General features: G+C 41.0%; 1 protein-coding gene across 1 annotated transcript in view; it reads left to right on the top strand.

The window, feature by feature from the left end:
* Positions 1-18,641, top strand: part of LOC109033627 (protein big brother) — a 58,042-nt gene that overhangs the window by 18,269 nt on the left and 21,132 nt on the right. Inside the window, exons 4-5 of the mRNA XM_019046328.2 lie at positions 16,943-17,059; positions 18,189-18,415. Of these exons, the coding sequence (XP_018901873.1) occupies positions 16,943-17,059; positions 18,189-18,368 (297 nt within the window). The 3' untranslated portion in view covers positions 18,369-18,415. The remainder of the gene's footprint in view (positions 1-16,942; positions 17,060-18,188; positions 18,416-18,641) is intronic.

Here is an 18,641-nt window from a genome sequence, read left to right as displayed (position 1 = left end):
TACATGCCGATCGATCGCCGCGCCGAGGACTTCTCCTTCGCATCTCAAGTCCTCGTCCATCATTTCTCTCTAAGTCGCGCCGTTCCGGGCCAAATTGCGTGTTTAACTATTTGGTTTCTCTCTTAACTTGAATAATTAAAGGTGCTGTCACTTGTATCACTAAAAGACGACAAAATAAGAAATTAGTATACTCTCAGAAAATGAGAGATTTTGTCGCCTTTTTCGTTTGTAATTTTTTTTTCTAAATCCGATTTTTTTTATACCTACATTTAAAAAAAATTGCAAAATTTGCCGCCCCCTAGATTTGCCGCCATGGGTCGCGGCCCATGTGGCCACACCCTTAATCCGGCCCTGATGAAGTCCGTATGAACCAAAAGTTTTTCTCTCCGTGGCGTGGGTTGATCTCCATCTGCGGTTGAAGCTTCTTGGCCGAGTGCCGAATGACATGCGAATCGGTGACATTTCACCGTAATCAGGATAATAAGCCCGAAATCCTTATCTGATTGCGAGGAGATCATTAGCGAAAGCTCCGAGGGCCCTGAGGGGGCTTTTATGCGCGGCGGCCCGTCTTTTGTTTCAGTGCGTCGTCGTTGCACCGGGCACCACGCACTCGCACCCTTTGACGCCCCCGCCCCTCGCCCGTCCCCGTGCCACAGGGCCCGTGCCGGGTTAAAGAGCGCGCACGCTTGTTTATTTGTTTGGCATTTAAAGGAGCGCAAGACAGCTAGTCGCTAATAACGAGCCACTCGGCAGGCATTGTTTTTGAACCCCCCCCCCCCCTCCCTGGGGGTCCCTGTGTCACTCGTAGCGCCGTTCTATTTTTGAGCGAAACGAGAGAAATCGTTACCCCTTTGATGTAATGACGTATCTCAATTTCCGAGTGAGCCCTGCTTTACATGTAAGTCCACGTCTCTGAGGCTCTTGCGAAAATCGGAATACGCGCTTACGTCACTGGAGCGACGAAACGTCCTCCGATTACTTCTGTTCCCGTGTCGACCGTGTGAATCAGGAATATTTTCTAGGTATTCTTTAGATAGTGATCCTAGGAGCATTGTCTGTTTAAGATAAAGCTAAAAAAACTCGTGAATTGCGAGGAGAAAACGCTTAAAATTTGACCGATACGAATTAGGAACCCATTTAGTTCTTTTTTACGAAAAATTTCTCCTTGCACTTTTAAAAGTTTTTAATCATTTTATTTCAGTACATTTTAATGCATCTTCTCAGAAAACTCAGTATTTTATGTTGCACATTTTGCACTTAATTTTAAGTAGAGCGAACATTTGAGTAATTTTTAGAATTATACCAAATTTTGATACCAACTTTTTCATATATTTTTAAAGTAAATTTGACACAAATCGTGTTCAAGATGAGCAACAAAAGTCTCCAAACTAGTAAATTTCAACACTCTTGTTGCGTTTTTTTAAAAATTGAATTTCAACATTCAGTGATACTATGCGATTCATTCAGCGACTAAAATGATAAGTGTGTACGTGTCTGTACATGCATACGTGAAATTCTCTCTAAGGAGGTGCCATTTCCTCCGATAGGGACTACGACTGACTTTTTGGACACCTATTCTGCCGTGCTAAGGAAGAACGCCGTATGAGCCTTCAGACATTGCCAAGTTTCCTCCGATAAAAACCGAATTAACTGGGAAAATTGCGAATATTATTTTCCAAAATTTTCAGATAATTTTGTACGCAATTTAATCTAAAACATCCGAAAATTTCAAGGGAAAATATGTATGAATGTTGTCAAAAATACATGTTTTATTGAGAGAAATTTGGCAACTCTCAAATGTTCATACGGCGTTCTTCCTTAGCACGGCAGTATTGGTATCCAGGTCCCAGTCCGTATCGAAGTTTGATAAGCGAGTCGAAATTCTATCGGTGTAAGTTGGCAGGAATTGGATTATGAGCCCTCATCTCGAGCAGAGCCTCAAAGGTGGTATGTTTTGGAAACACTGATTGACATTATTTTTTCAACCCTTCTCTCGATCGATTACGACCGCCGATGCGATGACCCTCTCCGAGATGAGAACCGACAAATTTAAACGCCACATATGCCGAATCCTACCCCTTTCAACCTTTTTCTCACCACACTTTCCACCTGAATGCTCTCCTTTACTCTATCATTGTTCCGGCTCTCTGGTTTGTGTTCTTTAATTTGGTTATCAACGCAATTTTCGGGATTCCAGCGTGTAACGATCTGATCACGTTAGTTTTGGGCCCTTGACATGGTAATTAATTTGTTCCGTCAGTTTTTTTTCCTTTAATTCAATGTGCTTGCGTTTCTCCAGCACAGTTTGTTTTACGATCCTCGGGTTCCCTCATAGAAAAAAAAATCTTAGGTAGCTGCGGACGTTGCGATATTTATTTTAATATAAATTGATATTTCGTTGAAGATCTTGGGAATTATTCGTATTTGTGTGTTTCCTATGTTATTTTATTTTATTTTTTTAAATTTTAGCTCATGCCATATTATACAAACATGCCGAACGAAACCGGAGCGAGTTCAAAAAACGTAGTTTCGAAGGAAAACTACCTAATTGCATTTTTATTCCTCCTTCCTAATGCGAAATTGTCAGGCCATGCAATGTTACGCCTTTTTATTTGACAAAAATGAAAGAAACCGCTTTCATCTCATTCATCAGGACTGAGGAGTGAGAATTATCCGTCAAAGCCTCCAAATTCAATTTTTCGACCGATCTCGGCAAAAATCGTCCTGCCTACTGAAAATTTTGCCACCGCAGACCGAAGCCCCTCTTTCGTGACCGGTCACGACTGAAATTGACTTTTCGGAGATGGGAGTCCACAAATGAATGATGTCCACACGGAGAAAAAAATCTCGTGCGTGGGACCCGAAGTTTAGGTCATATGGATCTCTGAAGTTTTCAGATTGAGCATCTGAACACTTAAGGTCTAGCTGTCGAGATTCGGAACACACATCTGAAACTACAGTTCTTACATCTGAAGTACTTCGGTTTTCACATCCGAAAAACTTCGGTTCTCACATCTGAAGTACTTCAGATGTAAGAACTGAAGTTTCAGATGTCAGACCTGAACTTCGGCAGCTAGACTTTAAGTGTTCAGATGCTTAATCCGAAAATTTCAGAGATCCATATGACCTAAACTTCGGGTCCCACGCACGAAGTTTTTTTCTCCGTGCAGAATAGTCCGTCTCCCCGTAGACTACGTCGGCAAAAAATTCTGAAATTTAAACAAATTGATGAGGCGTCAAATTCTGGAAGTTAAACAAGTTAATGAGGCGTCAAATTTAAAAACAGCGACGTCAGATCGAACGGGATATCCCGCAATTTTCACCCAAAACACGGGAATTCGCCGGAAAACGTCCAACCCCGAGAGATCCGCCCGAAGGCGTGAGGGCGGAAGTTAATAAATCGCTGATCGGCGTCAGGCGTCAAGGGAGCACAGCGTGGCCGGCAACAATTGGCCGAAAATCGGAATCGCGAAGGAGGGGGGTTCGGGGGTGTTTAGACAAATAGACTCGCTAATATTCCTAATAAACAAAGATGAGGGGTCCGCGGAAACAAAGGGCGCATGCGTGACGAGCCGTGTGTGGTGTCGCGACGGGTGGCGGCCCCGCGTCATTTCCAACAGCTTCCGCGGCCGGCGCCCCCGCGCCCACCGCGCCTCTTTTGCCTTGTCACTCAACGCCACGGGCGCCCCCTCCCTTCCACCGGGTCCCGGTTGCATTCCCGTGGAGCGCCTACGGAGCCGACTCTCCGAGCGCTTTCAGCAGCGCAAAAAGTAATGTGATAGTGAAAAAATTTGCCAGGGTAAATTCGGTGTTCACTGCGGAAAATAAACACATTGGATCTAGAGTCCAGACTCTTGAAAACATCGACAAGAAAAAATACTCTCGATTCCATCGGATTTTTGCCTGAATCAAAACGAGATCCGCTTAAATTAAAAGGCTTGGTTCTTGATTTAAGCTAGACTCTGATTGAATCAAGAGTACTTTTTCTTGTCGATTTTTTAAGAGTCTGGACTCTAGATCCAATGTGTTTTTTCCCAGTGTTGGATACGCGTAAAAACTGACTGCAATCAAAATGAGATCATTTTGGCAAAAAATTGGTCTGACTGTATAGTTTTGAGCTTAACTACTAAGAGAAATTCCTCTTCTTATTTTTTTACTTCCTCTTCTCCTCTATTTTCCTCTTTCCTAGTTTTCTGCCCCCTCTTGTTATTATTATTTGTCTTTCTCCTAATATTCCCCTCATCATTTTGCCTCCCTCCGCTTCTTCTACTTCCTCCTTTTTCTTCTTGTTACTCGCGTCGTCTACTCCCTTTCCCCCTTCTTTCCACTCTGCATCTTTTTCCTCCTATTATCTTCCTTCGACATGTAATACATCCTCATTAAGTCTATCGATCAACTACTAGGATAACAAAAAGGAGCGAAAATGTAATATAGTCATGCTCTCCCGTGGTAACGCGACCTAAAAACCGCATATTTTTTCGTAATTCCAGCCAGGGATCGAATAAAAGTTGCGTCAACCGCAAGAACACAGCAGGTCAGCAAAGCTCTCATTTCCCGGTGAACAAAATCAGTTCTCTTCCTCTCCAGGGCGTGTGAAGCTCTGCGCAGTGCATAAAAAATTGCCACAACCATACACGCGCAAATCGGAGGAGGCTAAAAAATCGCGAGAAACAATAGGGAGCGAAAACGCATCAGCAACGAGGGAAGTCGCGAAAACCACAGGTTCTCGTCCAGCATCTCATCGCCGAAACCGCTAACTCACTGAAATTCCAGGGGCTCGATTTTCAGTCGCCCCCCTCGGTATCATGACCGAATTCGGATCACACACAGTCACACGCCCGAACGGACTTGTGGTCGCACGACCGGGGCCGAAAAAAACGGTGTCGCCGTGAAATCGAATCGGGGGTTCTCGACCCCCTCGCCGAGAGGTCCCTCGTGTGGCTACGGGGGAGCGGTCAGCTGGAAGGGAATCCCGAGTTGAGGGGCTCGACCACCCCGGAGGACGGTGTTGGCGTGGTGTGATATCTTGCGTATCATCATCGCTCGATCTGGAGGTCCAGGGCCCAGCATCTCCTGCGCGTGTAACTATACGCGGTTCCGTGTACAGGTCAGTGCGCATGCCCGCTCGCCCTGGAGTCCGTGCTTCGAGTCCGAGAGGAACTTGTGGGTTTTCTCGGAATGCGCGCAGTCGATCCGGGTAAAGATGAGATATCTCAACAAGTGCACAGTAACAGAACGAACACGGAAAAAAAGGGGTAGGGTTTATGTCCGAGCTACTGGATGATATGGACATATCCAATTAATTGTGGTATTACCTCAATTTATTGTGATATTACCCCAATATTTAATTGTGATACTATCCCCATAAATTGGGTTAAATGTTGCGATACCACCCCAACTTGAGTTGCGATACTACCAAAATTAATGGGAAATATCCATATCATCCAACAAGTTGGGGTAGTACCAAAATTTTAGGGTGTAACCCCGGACTTTTTTTATGCGTGAAGATGAAAAAAATTAAGTGCGAGGTCATTTTATCGTAATTTGATGACTCGCTAAAATTTAATTAAACATTGGTTATGAATTTAAGTTCAGAGAAGAAACACTTTGGTTCAAAGGGGCTGAGCTTGGTTCTTATGAAACACCGAAGTTTTCGGTCCAGTGCGACTACTACTATTTTTTGTTATTTGGACCGAAGTTTAGTTACTAATGACCATAAATTTAGGATTGAAGTTTTTGTCTCTGCGTTTACATATTTTAAAATTGAAAAAAAAGGTGCTCTCACAGTGTTCGACCCACAAGTCTGCGGAGAACAGGGTATTGTGGCGGTTGTGTGTCGTGGAGCGCCTGAGAGCGCTATTGTGACAGTTCTTATCCAAATCTATCATACTCTTTGATAAAAATTCATGAGAGTATAACGCGTAACGCATGAAGCATTACACCTGAGGTGCGAAACGCTTCGGGGGTCGGACTGAGAAGCGGTCAGGGGGCGCACCCCCAGTGCATGTAAATAAAGGGCTTGGATCAAAATGTAACTAAATTAAACTGAAAAACTGATTCTCAACGAGGAAAAAACTTGGTCTCACGTTTTCCTGGTCATCTAATGACTAAAATATCAACTGCATAACAATTTCACACGGTCCGGCGTCTGCGGAAGCTGCAATCTAATCGAAGCCCGACTTGATAGCTGCTACCTAATTCTCTTGCACAGAATCATTCCACCAGCTATATTTACCACATTATGATAAAAACCTATAACCGAAAGTAAAAATAATATATTTAATATCATAACTCCTCATAAAAATGAGGAAAAATATCTGCACAGCTTAAAGGATTCTATCATCGTGTAAACAATTCTGCCAATATTTGAACCTGCTTTGAGGGGCTTTGAGGACAAGGCGCTTGAGTGCAGTTTTTGCTACTTCGAGAAATACCTGTTTCAAGTTTTGAAATTATATGGAACTTTATGGCGGAACGAAAGCTCAAACTGACTTTTTGATGCTTAAAAATTGGAATTGGGGAGTAAGTTTTCACAGAATATGCATAGAGGTCTATATTTATGCACATTTTTTCGCTGATTCATGCAATTCCGTAGGCGTTCCTGAGTCCACGCAATTGTATGGGTGCTTTTTCATTTTTCTGCGCTTCCTTTCAAAGTATTGTGCCATTGCGATTTGAACTGACCAGTGTCCAAATTAGGGTTCAAAGTATCGCCATAGGGCTAATACGAACGTCCACCTCACGCTAACCTTACTCGAGCCCGCCTCCGTCAAAGTAAACAAAAAAAATTCCGACGAAAAACCACGTATCTACATAGCATTGCCGTACGAGTTACGAGGTTCTCTGCAAGAAGGGATGAGGCCCGTTAGTTCGCACCTTACCGCTTGCGGGGCCGGCGCGAAACCGTGTTGGCTGGAACACCCCTTTAATTATCGCAATAATGCTCAGCGTGAGTTCATCAACACAACGGCTCAACCCTTGCCACCCCGAGACCCGATTTGTGCTCAATGGAAAAGAACAAATTAAATAATTGAATTTAACAGTTTCGTCGCGACGAGTGGGAACCTGAGGGGGCGCCGCGCCACCGTGTGGAGTTGATGAGACGATGCTGGAAAGGTCGATCGCTTTGAAAAAGGTTTTTATTTTAGGCTACTGAAATCGTGTTCTTTGGATGTTTTTGGAGGTCGGAACACATAAGAGAGGGAGAAAAAAAAAGGAAGCAAAAGCTTGTCTGTTCGATTTGCGGGGCTGTTAGTTATTGCATTTGGACGAATGGTAACTTTTGGATCGCATTTAACTAAAAGGAAACAGCGCGATTGCAGTGTTTTCAAAATCGTGCAACTTCTTCTTTCCTTTTAAAAATATTCAATTTGTGTACAGTATGAAAATTTACAGAAATGTTTTTCTTTACAATTAACAATTGTTTGGTCGGAAGCAAAAAAAATTGCTATTCTGAGAGATTTTTCAAATAATTATGAAAAAGCAACATTTTAATAACACTATAATTGCGCTGGTTATGTTTTGCCAAATGCGATCCTTTTCATCTAGTGAGTGTTTGTGCAAGGCGTTGGGTAGATAACTATTTCAACTCAACGGAAAGTTTGTTGCATAATCCGTCACATGAAGGCGAAACGGACCAATTTCATGCAAATCTACGATGAATTAAAGACTTGGACTATGAATGTAAGCTATTGGCCATTCATTCATCAATCTATGACGGGATCTATCAGGAATAATGAAGACAAATAAAAAAGGCAGTAAATTAAAAAAACTAAAAAAATTAATAAAAAAATAAATCAGAGTACGCATCACACATCCTAATTTAAGAAAAAATTATCCCATAAATCATTTTTTTAATGTAACAGACTTAAAAGAGTAGCTATTTCTTGTCGGCTCTGATAAGGAGAAACGCCATACGCGAATTCCAACCTAGCCAAATTTCCCAATATAATTCACTTATTTCGGAGAAGAGTTATGGATATTTTTTCTTGAAATCATCAGACAGCCTGGTTTAAAGTACAGATCAGATTCTCATAAAAATTTGTCAGGAAATATCTGTAGGTTTCCCCCAAAAAATATTCATTTATCACCAGAAAAAAATTCGACAACGTCAAGATGTCCTTACGTCGTTATTTCTTTACACGATAGAACTGCCGGGAGGAAGCTTGACAAGTACTTACTTCAACGTGACTTATCCCATTGAGGCTCAAACAAACCTACCGAGTCGAGAACGACTCTTCATGCACTCACCTCCCGGCTCACCCCTTTCCGAAAAAAGGCTCCGGCCCTGGATGACGAGGGTCGCGGACACCGAATTAGCGACAACGTTTTACTTTTTATTAACGCAGCATGGAGTTGCACTTCTGTTATTATTTTAATTTCGCCTAGTTTGATTTTTTCGCCTTTTTTTTCGCCCCGATTTCCCGCGCCGTCACAATTAAAACTGCTGAGCAACGTTTACGCGTCCGCCGGGGCTGGAGCTCGCCTGGAGCCATCTGTTCGCTCCGTATTTATACTTTTATTGACCACCCAGAGCGCCGGGGCGGTATGTTTGATTTTTTATTTGTTGTAGTCTGTTCAAAGCTCTTTCGCTCCTGGCCCTGACTTCCAAGCCCCGGAAGGGTTCTGTGAGTTTGGTGCCTCGCGATCAGCGGGCTGATTATTGAAATTGGTAGACAAAGCTATAGACAAAAAAGACAAAAGGAAAACAGAGCGATCCTTTTCGTTGGAACGGATGGTTGTTGTAGACCTAGTGGGAAAACATGGACTAAATAAAGGGTCTTTCACGGATTGCTGTTAGTTTGTCTATTGCAGCACCGAAAATATAGCTTCCTTTTTCATTTGTCTTCTTTGCCTATCACATTGTCTGTCAATTTCAATAATCAACCCCCCGAACTCTCTTCGAGATGGCTTTGGTAGGTGAAATTTTAAGTCCTTTATCGAGAAATCTGGGGAATAGTAGATGCTTTTTAGCGTATTTATGTTAAAAGGAACCATGCAAAAACAATCAAAAGGAACCGAGTATGCAGTATTTGCGTACTATAGAGTTCCTTTCTATTTAAATAATTTGCGCTCAGTTTTTTTAAAGTTACAATCCGTCCTGTTACATTAGTCAAAATAATAAGGTCTGATAGTAAAGTCCAAATAGGGAATTTTTCTGTGTTTAAAGTGCTATACACCATGGTAATTAATGAAAATGTTTAAAATTAGACAGTTGTGCACGATAAATGATTGAATCCTGTTGGATAGAAAAATATAACGAAATCCGTATAAAATTTTATATTTTTATGGCAAATTCAGAGATAAAATCACCTTTGATTCGATGATGTCGTAAGTTATCGAGAGAATTTTCCTTTGCGAAGGTTTCTGCGCAGTGGCAGTAGACTTCCATAGCACGATCTCAGCGTGGCGCGCCTTCATTTTTTGTGATACTTCACGCTTCGTCAAGCAGTTAGTTTAGTTGCCTATCCGGTCCAAACTTAACTGAGCGCACACTGCTTTCCTTCCTCACTCATTTTTCCACACCGACCCCGTCTCCTGTTTTGTACGCGGCATTTATACCACACCTATAATATTCAATGTCAGATTCCCACGAAAGAATGGATACACAATAAACCTTGGAAAAAACATTAAAAAAATCCTGGAAAAGGAATGAGCATGAATATTTAGCACCTTCATCATTTCATCCCGTTTGAGAAATCGACACCTTCGCATGGGTCATTGAAAGGACATCTCTAGGGATCCGCGCATGACAAATTTGTCACTATTTTCTTCTTTTTTCATTGCCTTTATTAATAAAATCGGAAAGTACCCCATAAAATTAGCAACCCTGATCTGAGCAGGTGGAACGGGGGAGATCGATACGACTCCTCTTTTGACTCCTTGTGACAAGGGGCGCAGGAATGAGGCACCGTATATTTATAAATTACTCAGATTTTCGGACCGTGTTAGGAGGGAGAGGGCGAGGGGTCAGGGGTCGCATCCGAGATCAGGGGTGTAAAATACCTCTCGAAAAAGAATCGAAAGGTACTAGGGACCCCTGACTCGGAAACTGAGATGTCAAACAACTCCTAAATATTTGCTGACAGCCCGATTAGGGATCTGGCTCCTCTTTCCGCCCTGTTGTCGCTGATTGCAAGGATGGAATTCTCTTTTTCTTATAACACATTGTGAGCTTTCAGAATACACAGAATTTTACGCATTGTTTGTTAAATATTAATTCAGGAGAATTAAACGAACAACCGAGTACAAGTATCTCAAAGACAATGAACAAAGAAAAGGACAAGCAGGATGGATGTTTCAAAAACTCAAGTTGCTGTTCTTGCCTAGTGAAAAAAAAAGAAGTTTTTCTGGCAGAAACCAGGCAGTTGAGGCTCGTTTCTGCTAATTTTTCCACAAACATAATTTATTTATGGGCCGCTAGGTAATTTTATTGTCCTTTAACATCAATAATTGATCTTAGACGTAATTTTTCTCAATTGAGAGTCTTGGAGGATAAGCGCGTAAGTGCAGTTTTTGCTATTTCGAGAAATACCTGTTTGAAGTTTCGAAATTACATGGATCCTTATGGCGGAAAGAAAGTTCAAACTGACTCTTTGATGCTTAAAAATTGGAATTTGGGAGCGATTTTTTGACGGAATAATCATCAAGATTTGTTTTATTCGTAGAATCATTCACACCTCAATTTTTTCAAAAACTGCTTTTATGCGCTTTGTCCTTCAAGCCCCTCAATTTGAGAGTTCAATTGAATCGGCTCGTGCGAAAACCGCTAATGTCCATTTTTTTCAATTTTGAGATTTTTGGGTTAAAATACTCTCGGAGGTCAGACACACTCATTAATGTGGTGAAAATGTTTGTTCCTTGGGTTTGAACCCCTTTTCAGGGGGGGCCGTGGTCCGAATCATGCGAAAACCGCTAATGTCCATCCTCCGATATATGCCTCATAAAACAGTACAACACACCAAAAGAAAAAAGTGTCTCCTGGACGACATAAGGTGATCTTAATGTATTTTGAGGCGCTGAATCCGAATATGACCTCTGTTTTATTCCATCACCCTCCGATTTTCCGGAAAACCGATTTTACTCGGAAAAGTGGCCATTTTTGGGCATTTTCGGTGTATTTCCTACTGTTATCCCCTGCAGAATGTAGGTAAAACTTTTCGTAGCTACGAGATTCACGTTTGCCGATGTCTTTTTGACTGACAAATCCGGAAATGACCTTAATTTTTTCCGTTCATCTCTCAGTTTTCCGGGAAAGCAACTTTTTCCCGGGAAAATGAGCAAATTCCAAGTATATATGTCGTGCATGAAATTTATTTTTATAAATTTTCCTGGACCCGTGATAGTATATTGCCTCTGTATTTTGAGCTGCTGAATCCGAATATGACCTCGGTTTCTTTCTATCACACTTCAGATTTCCGGTAAAGCCGATTTTTCCGAGCCTAAAATTGTGTATCGTAAAAGCTTCGCCGGACTCAAAGAGTGTTCGAAATTCATTTTAAAAATGTCTCCGATGTGTGATACATCGATTCCTTTGTGTATTGAACTGTTGAATTCAAAAATGATCTCAGATTTTTCCGATCACCCATCATTTTTCCGGAGAAGTCGCTTTTCCTAAGAAAACGCTCTTTTCGGGTACTTTTGCGGGATGATTTTCCTGCTCTGAGGAGTTTCAGAAATTTTCCGAGATCCTTTTTTTGGTCTCTCTTGCTGTATTAAAAAGCACTGAACTCGAACTTGACCTTCACTCATCTTTGACAAGCCCCCGTTTTCGAGAAGGTCCGATTTTTCCGGACTCTTGGCCCGGTTTTTCCCGGCCAAAAGCCTTTCCGGACTGTTCGCTCTTCCAGGGAAATTCAAAACATTTTCCGCATGTGTGATACATCGTTTTACATGTAACGTGAGCTGAAAACCCCAAATATGACCTTAGAAATTCAATAGCACCCACCGGAGAATTTCTGAAACTCCTCAGAGCAGGAAAATCATCCCGCAAAAGTACCCGAAAAGAGCGTTTTCTTAGGAAAAGCGACTTTTCCGGAAAAATGATGGGTGATCGGAAAAATCTGAGATCATTTTTGAATTCAACAGTTCAATACACAAAGGAATCGATGTATCACACATCGGAGACATTTTTAAAATGAATTTCGAACACTCTTTGAGTCCGGCGAAGCTTTTACGATACACAATTTTAGGCTCGGAAAAATCGGCTTTACCGGAAATCTGAAGTGTGATAGAAAGAAACCGAGGTCATATTCGGATTCAGCAGCTCAAAATACAGAGGCAATATACTATCACGGGTCCAGGAAAATTTATAAAAATAAATTTCATGCACGACATATATACTTGGAATTTGCTCATTTTCCCGGGAAAAAGTTGCTTTCCCGGAAAACTGAGAGATGAACGGGAAAAATTAAGGTCATTTCCGGATTTGTCAGTCAAAAAGACATCGGCAAACGTGAATCTCGTAGATACGAAAAGTTTTACCTACATTCTGCAGGGGATAACAGTAGGAAATACACCGAAAATGCCCAAAAATGGCCACTTTTCCGAGTAAAATCGGTTTTCCGGAAAATCGGAGGGTAATGGAATAAAACAGAGGTCATATTCGGATTCAGCGCCTCAAAATACGTTAGGATGACCTTATTTAGCCCGGTAGGCATACTTAAACATTTGCGTTCTCGATGATTTAGAACCGACCATGCACGAATCATGCGAAAACCGCTAATGTCCAGTTTATTGCTGGTAGTCCCGTGATGAAACTTGCTTGAAGTGCCGCAAGTGTGAAGAATTTTAGTTTTTCAACTTTATTTGAATGATAATCTACCGTTTTAATATCTTTAGAATGAATTTCGAAAGTATCAAACGGCTCCAAAACTCGGCGATTTTTACGAATCATGCGAAAACCGCTAATGTCCAGAGTCCTTTTTCTTTAATTACTCCATCCCAGACTGAAGAGGAGCTGGAAACTGTTAGGGATCCTTTTCTACAATCCACTTTGTAATAGTCAACCTCTGAACATTTTTTAATCCCGCATTTAAAAGGCTTCTACAGTTTTTTGCAGTTTACTCAAAATAAGAGAAAATGGACATTAGCGGTTTTCGCACGAGCCGATTCAATTCTGCTCGAATCTTTGTTCATCGACGAATTTTTCAAAAAATGTTCCTTTTACAAGCATCTGCTCCACGCGGCATCAGCGCGAGCGAAGAAAATGAATCATAGAGGGCAAGGAAGTGTTTTCTAAGTTAGAAAGAGCCGAATGGGTCGTTTGAGAAAATGTTTACGTTTTTGTGCAGCGAGGCCTGAAAATACGAGCGGAACGCGCCGCGCCGAAAGAGACAGGGCCAAGACCCGGGGCCCTCGACAATATCTTTATTTGAGCATAGCTAATTCCTTCATAATACCTTCTTCCGTCGACTTTCTAACTCCGGCACAATGTGCCAAAGGGCCCTTGTTGACATTTACCCTGTGTTCCGAATGTAAATGCCTGTCACCGGCCTCCACGGTGAAATTTACGCACCTCTATATGTTTACAGTCCGGAGGACCATTTATTTGTCTGGACGCAGATATGTGCCCCGATACAAATAAAACTGAGTCCTTGTGTCTGTCCTAGTTTTGACTTTTGTTTGCGCCACGTTTTGACGGCTTCACACTGACCGGTTCGGGACAATACGGCCCTTTCGGCCCGTCTCCCGTCCGAAAATTCCGGCCATTCGCTTTCGGAATTCGGCGCTTTTTTCACTTTCCAGGCCCCTTTTATTGAGTCGTAGTTTCACTTTTTTTGGACCTTTTGAATTCAGGTGCATCGTTAGGAGTTAGGACGGTTATAAATCAAAGGACTGATGGATTCTACGAAAGTCATGAAAGAAATATCATTTTTAGTACTTAGCCTATCATTATAAACTATATAATTCAGTCCTTCCTAATATTTTTCCTTTTTAAAAAAAAAATCAATAAAATTGAAAAAACCAACAACATGAATTAGCGCTCATTATACGGAGGTTGGACGCATCGAACCAGAATGTGGCCGACTACATTTTATGCAATGGCTTAATTTTCTTCCATGTTTTCTTCTTTTTTCCCAAAAAGTAATGACTGCTCTAGCTTCTAATTGAATATCTGCCTGTTTTTACAGTAAATTCTCACAAAAATTTCCAGCAAGAGTACCTATGGCTTAGTTTTTTGTTGAAAAAATTAGAGATGAGAGAAAACAAGTTAACATCTGACGTAGCTGGTTTCTCCAGGAAACCATGGGACGGAACCAGAACACCCTGTGATCGATTGAATTGTCTCTGCATAGCAACACGTGTTGTAGGGTCTCAGACCCTGATCACCTTTTTTCAAAAAACTGGATCACCGCTATTCCTGGTATTGGCCCGGGCCTGCTGACCAGCCGGATTTTGAAACGAATGCCGCCCCATAAAATGGAGACGTAAACATAATTTACGACACCATATTGTCTACGTGATCTCTGCTACATTGTTGCTCGGTAATTTTCGAAAGCAATGAAATTAGTTTTATTGAGCCGGAACACGTCTCTCAAAATATGAAAGGTCGTTCTGGCCTAATGTGAATAGCATTTATACAGAAGGAATCGAGCGCATAATACAATTTTTGAAGACACCTATCTACGCGAGGAAATAATAGCAATTCCCGTTTTTTTTTTAATAGACCAAAAAGCGTTGGTTCACTTATAATAGATACCAGCCGTTTATTGTGGCTCTATTCCTATCTCCGTTCATAGCCTCGACAACAGAAGTATAGAAATTCTATAGCATAAAAAAATGAAACATTTATAATGACTGCGAATTTGTTTTTATTTCCTCAAAAGATAATAATAAAAAAAATGGATTATTTTCTTTGAAAAATGAAACATTTGACGAATTGCGAGAAAAATCATACATAGTAAAACACTAAAGCTTCCATACTTTGTGAATGAATAATGAATATATTTTCAAATATAGAAATTAGAATATTGTCGAAAAAATGAGTAAAAATGAACAGAATTTCGAAAACGAAAATTATTTTAGGAAAGGCGTTTGGCTCATCATTTGACATTAGGACGTCATCGCACAAGAATTACTGAGATTTCCTTACTCTCCTATAAATATCTTCTCAGAATTTTGCTAAAAAATGCTCATTATTATTTTTTTGAAAAAAATAGAGTAAGAGTGGAAAGTTTGAGACGCTACAAAGGCGATGCGCACCCATGGTTTCACCGTCGCCATGATATCTGTTATGTTGCATGAGAAAACCTTCCGAATAAGCTATAACATGATCGATCGTTCTCATACATTTCAAATTACAATAAAAACAAAATTTACCTCTCGGATCGTCCGACTTACGCATAACCGAAACTAAATCCAGTCAAGATGTTGCTGATAACGACCTTACCTGGGGTGGGCAACTGAGACGAACATCCGAACTGTCATGCTAAAGAAAAACGACGTAAGTGCCTCCAGACGCTGCCAATTTTCGTTTAATTAAGCAATAGTTCCTTTACAAAGTTCTAGATATATGTATTTTTCTTCCAACCCTCGAGAGAAATTAATTTGCAATTTGATTTAAAGTATCTAAAAATGTTAAAGGTATAAATATTCACAATGCTCTTCCGAAATTAATATATTTTATCACGTGATATTTGGATACAATTTTAACAGAGACGCACCGAATGCATCAAATTTGAAGCGAGAAAAAGAGGTTTAGGTAAAGCTTTATCTTTCCTTCTTAAAGCATATTAGGAACCATACTTCCAGTAATTTTTTTCACATTCAAAATACCTTTCCTCGGGTTTGAATTTTTAACAAGGAAAAATTACGACTTAGTAAACTCAAAACTACTTCTAAATCATTTCTTTTTTTTTCAAAATGCGACTTGATGCGTTCTTGTTCAATTCGGTCCATTTGGCAACAACCGGATGTTCATACGACGTTTTTCTTTGTGCAAGAGGGCGGGGCGAAGGTATAATTGGTTATGAAAGATTTTTGAAGTGCAAGACGTAAGATCCTTTACGGAGGCATTGCAACAGGATTAGGGTTGTAACTGGAGCCTCATGACACAAGACACAAACACCCCCGCCCTCGGCTACTTACCTCGTGACGCGTTAACAATATCTATGTTATTATCCCCGGATTAGCTTGATATGCTTATATTGTCGTTTCCGCCACCTTGGCAAACAAAACCTTCCCTTTTGTTCGCTAAGGTATGAGATTTATCCCTGTTGCCGTGTGGCTTTGGGAATTTTATTGAAAAAACCGCCAATGTTCTAAAAAACCGTTAATTTCCACATGGACTAGATTCTGCATTTAGGAACTACAATTTCTGGCTCAGTTTAGAAACAACATGTGTATCATGAATTTCCCTATGCTTATAAGTGTTTTTGCGGATGAGGCAGCAGCAGTAACTGTTCAAAATTGTTTTGAACTTCTTTCATTATAAAGGGGCAACTCTTAAACAAATGATAAAACCAGAAAGAAAATACTACGGTATTCAAAGCAAAATTTACTAAAGGCGCAATTTAAGTGAGGAACAATTGTGAAATGATCTCCCATAGTTTTTGACACTAAAAATGCCCGAGTGACACTTCTATTCACCAATCTCCGATAGTTCCCGTATCGTGTTTCACCAAAAACCTTCTATTTCTTCACTTAAATTACGTTAAAATCTCCATCATCGTATAACACCCTACCATCCGAGTTCTGTATCCTTTTCCGAGATTATTATTTTGTAAAAATATTAACAACTTTTGCAGCTGAAAGTCATAACTGAATAATCAATGGTTTTAGCGAACTTGATCGCACTCCGTAACATATCCTCATCTGAAGACGGAGAGATTCAGGGACCAGCTAATTGTCTCTGAACGCTTCACTTGTTTGTTTCCTTCATCATTAATGATTATCTAATTATTTAATCAAACTAATTTCATGGTGTCTCTTTATGTTTCAGGTTCACATACGATCACATTTTATAATGAATGGTGTTTGCGTTAGATGGAAAGGCTGGGTCGATTTAGAGAGACTGGATGGCGTTGGTTGCCTGGAATTCGACGAGGAGAAGGCGATGGTAAGTTAAGTCGAATTTTCCCTTCTTAACGTCAGAGGTCCTTTCCAAAATCCTCAAAATTGTCGACGTATCAGAACCTAAAATATGACCAGGGCCGGATTTACCTACCTGCCGCAAATGGGCCGCCTGTATTTTGCCGCCCCCTTCTCATTCGTATTGAAATATCAATAAAAACCATCAAGTAAACGTGCCAGCGGGGGAGGGTTGCATAAGACGCGTTTACTCGTGTTGAACACATTTTTTGGGGATGCCCTTTCAACACTACTAGCAAAAGTTAAGTTTTGTAAACTTATCTTTGTGTGAAAATGAACGAAATGAACGAAAAAATTATGAAAGAACAAACATGAATGTGGTTTAATGACTTTAACTTCCGCCGCCGCGCCGCGCAGACCGCACCATGTTTTGCGCGATGCGTGAAGTATTCACGCAGTCTTGTAGGCGCCATGCGTTTCATGCTGACCGCACTGTGTTTGGCGCAATGCGTGAAGTATTCATGCATTCTTGTATACGCTATCCGTTTCACGCTGACCGCAATGACCGCACTAGGTTTGATGCAATGCGTGAAGTATTCGTGCAGTCTTGTAGGCGCTGATATGAGTTACATGCCGATCGCTGCGCCGAAGCGCCGATGGCTTCTCCTTTCCATCCATCTCAAGTCCTCGTGATCATTGCTCTCTGCGCCGCGCCGTTCCAGGCCAAATTGCGTGTTTGGTTTCTCTCTTAACTCGACTAATTAAAGGTGCTGTCTCTTGTATCACTGGAAGAGGACAATATTAAAAATTACTACTCTCTCAGGAAATGAGAGATTTTGTCGCCTTTTCTCGTTTGTAATTTTGTTTTTCTAGATCCGATATTTTTTTATACAGACCTACATTTAAAAAAATTGCAAAATTTGCGACCCTCTAGATTTGCCGCCATGGGCCGCGGCCCGCGGCCCATGTAGCCACCCCCTTAATCCGGCCCTGAATATGACCATTCACAATGGTCACAAATACAGATTGTTTTAGCCTTTCAAGTGTTTTTTAAGCCAATTTGAAAAAATATTTTGGAATAGACCAAAGGCGGTTAAATTGAACTCTGTTTATTTTTCATAAATTTAAAAAAAAATGTATTTTATTCTATGTTGCAGATAGAAAACTCTTTGTTACACGATCAAATGGAGAGGTATAATCAAAAACTACGAGACTTCGAGGAGAACCGGCGGGCATACAGGGCACAGTCAGACCGATCGCACAAATTTTTGAACACCCACGCCCCCACCGAGGCAGCCGATTCGATAATGGGCGCGCACCGACTCGGAAATTGTTAAACGTCTCCCACCATTCCCTTCGTGTTGTTCCGGCGTTTCTTTCAATGGTGAGCAAAAAAATCATTACATTTAATTTACGTTGTGTAAAATTTCAATTATGTGTGGCCAATCTCCAGAAACTTGGCGTTTGGGTTGATTTTCTTTTCTGTCATGGAATCAAACAAAATAATCTTCTAGGTGGGAAAAATGGAGAATGAATTACCTCTCTTGTAGCCCAGAAGGGTTAATTCTGCATTATTCGACGCCAAGAACGCGCGAAAGTTTCAAAAATTG

Source organism: Bemisia tabaci, chromosome 4 (assembly GCF_918797505.1).
Source record: "Bemisia tabaci chromosome 4, PGI_BMITA_v3".
In the NCBI taxonomy this organism is placed as follows: Eukaryota; Metazoa; Arthropoda; class Insecta; order Hemiptera; family Aleyrodidae; genus Bemisia; species Bemisia tabaci.
This window is presented reverse-complemented; position numbering and strand designations above follow the sequence as displayed.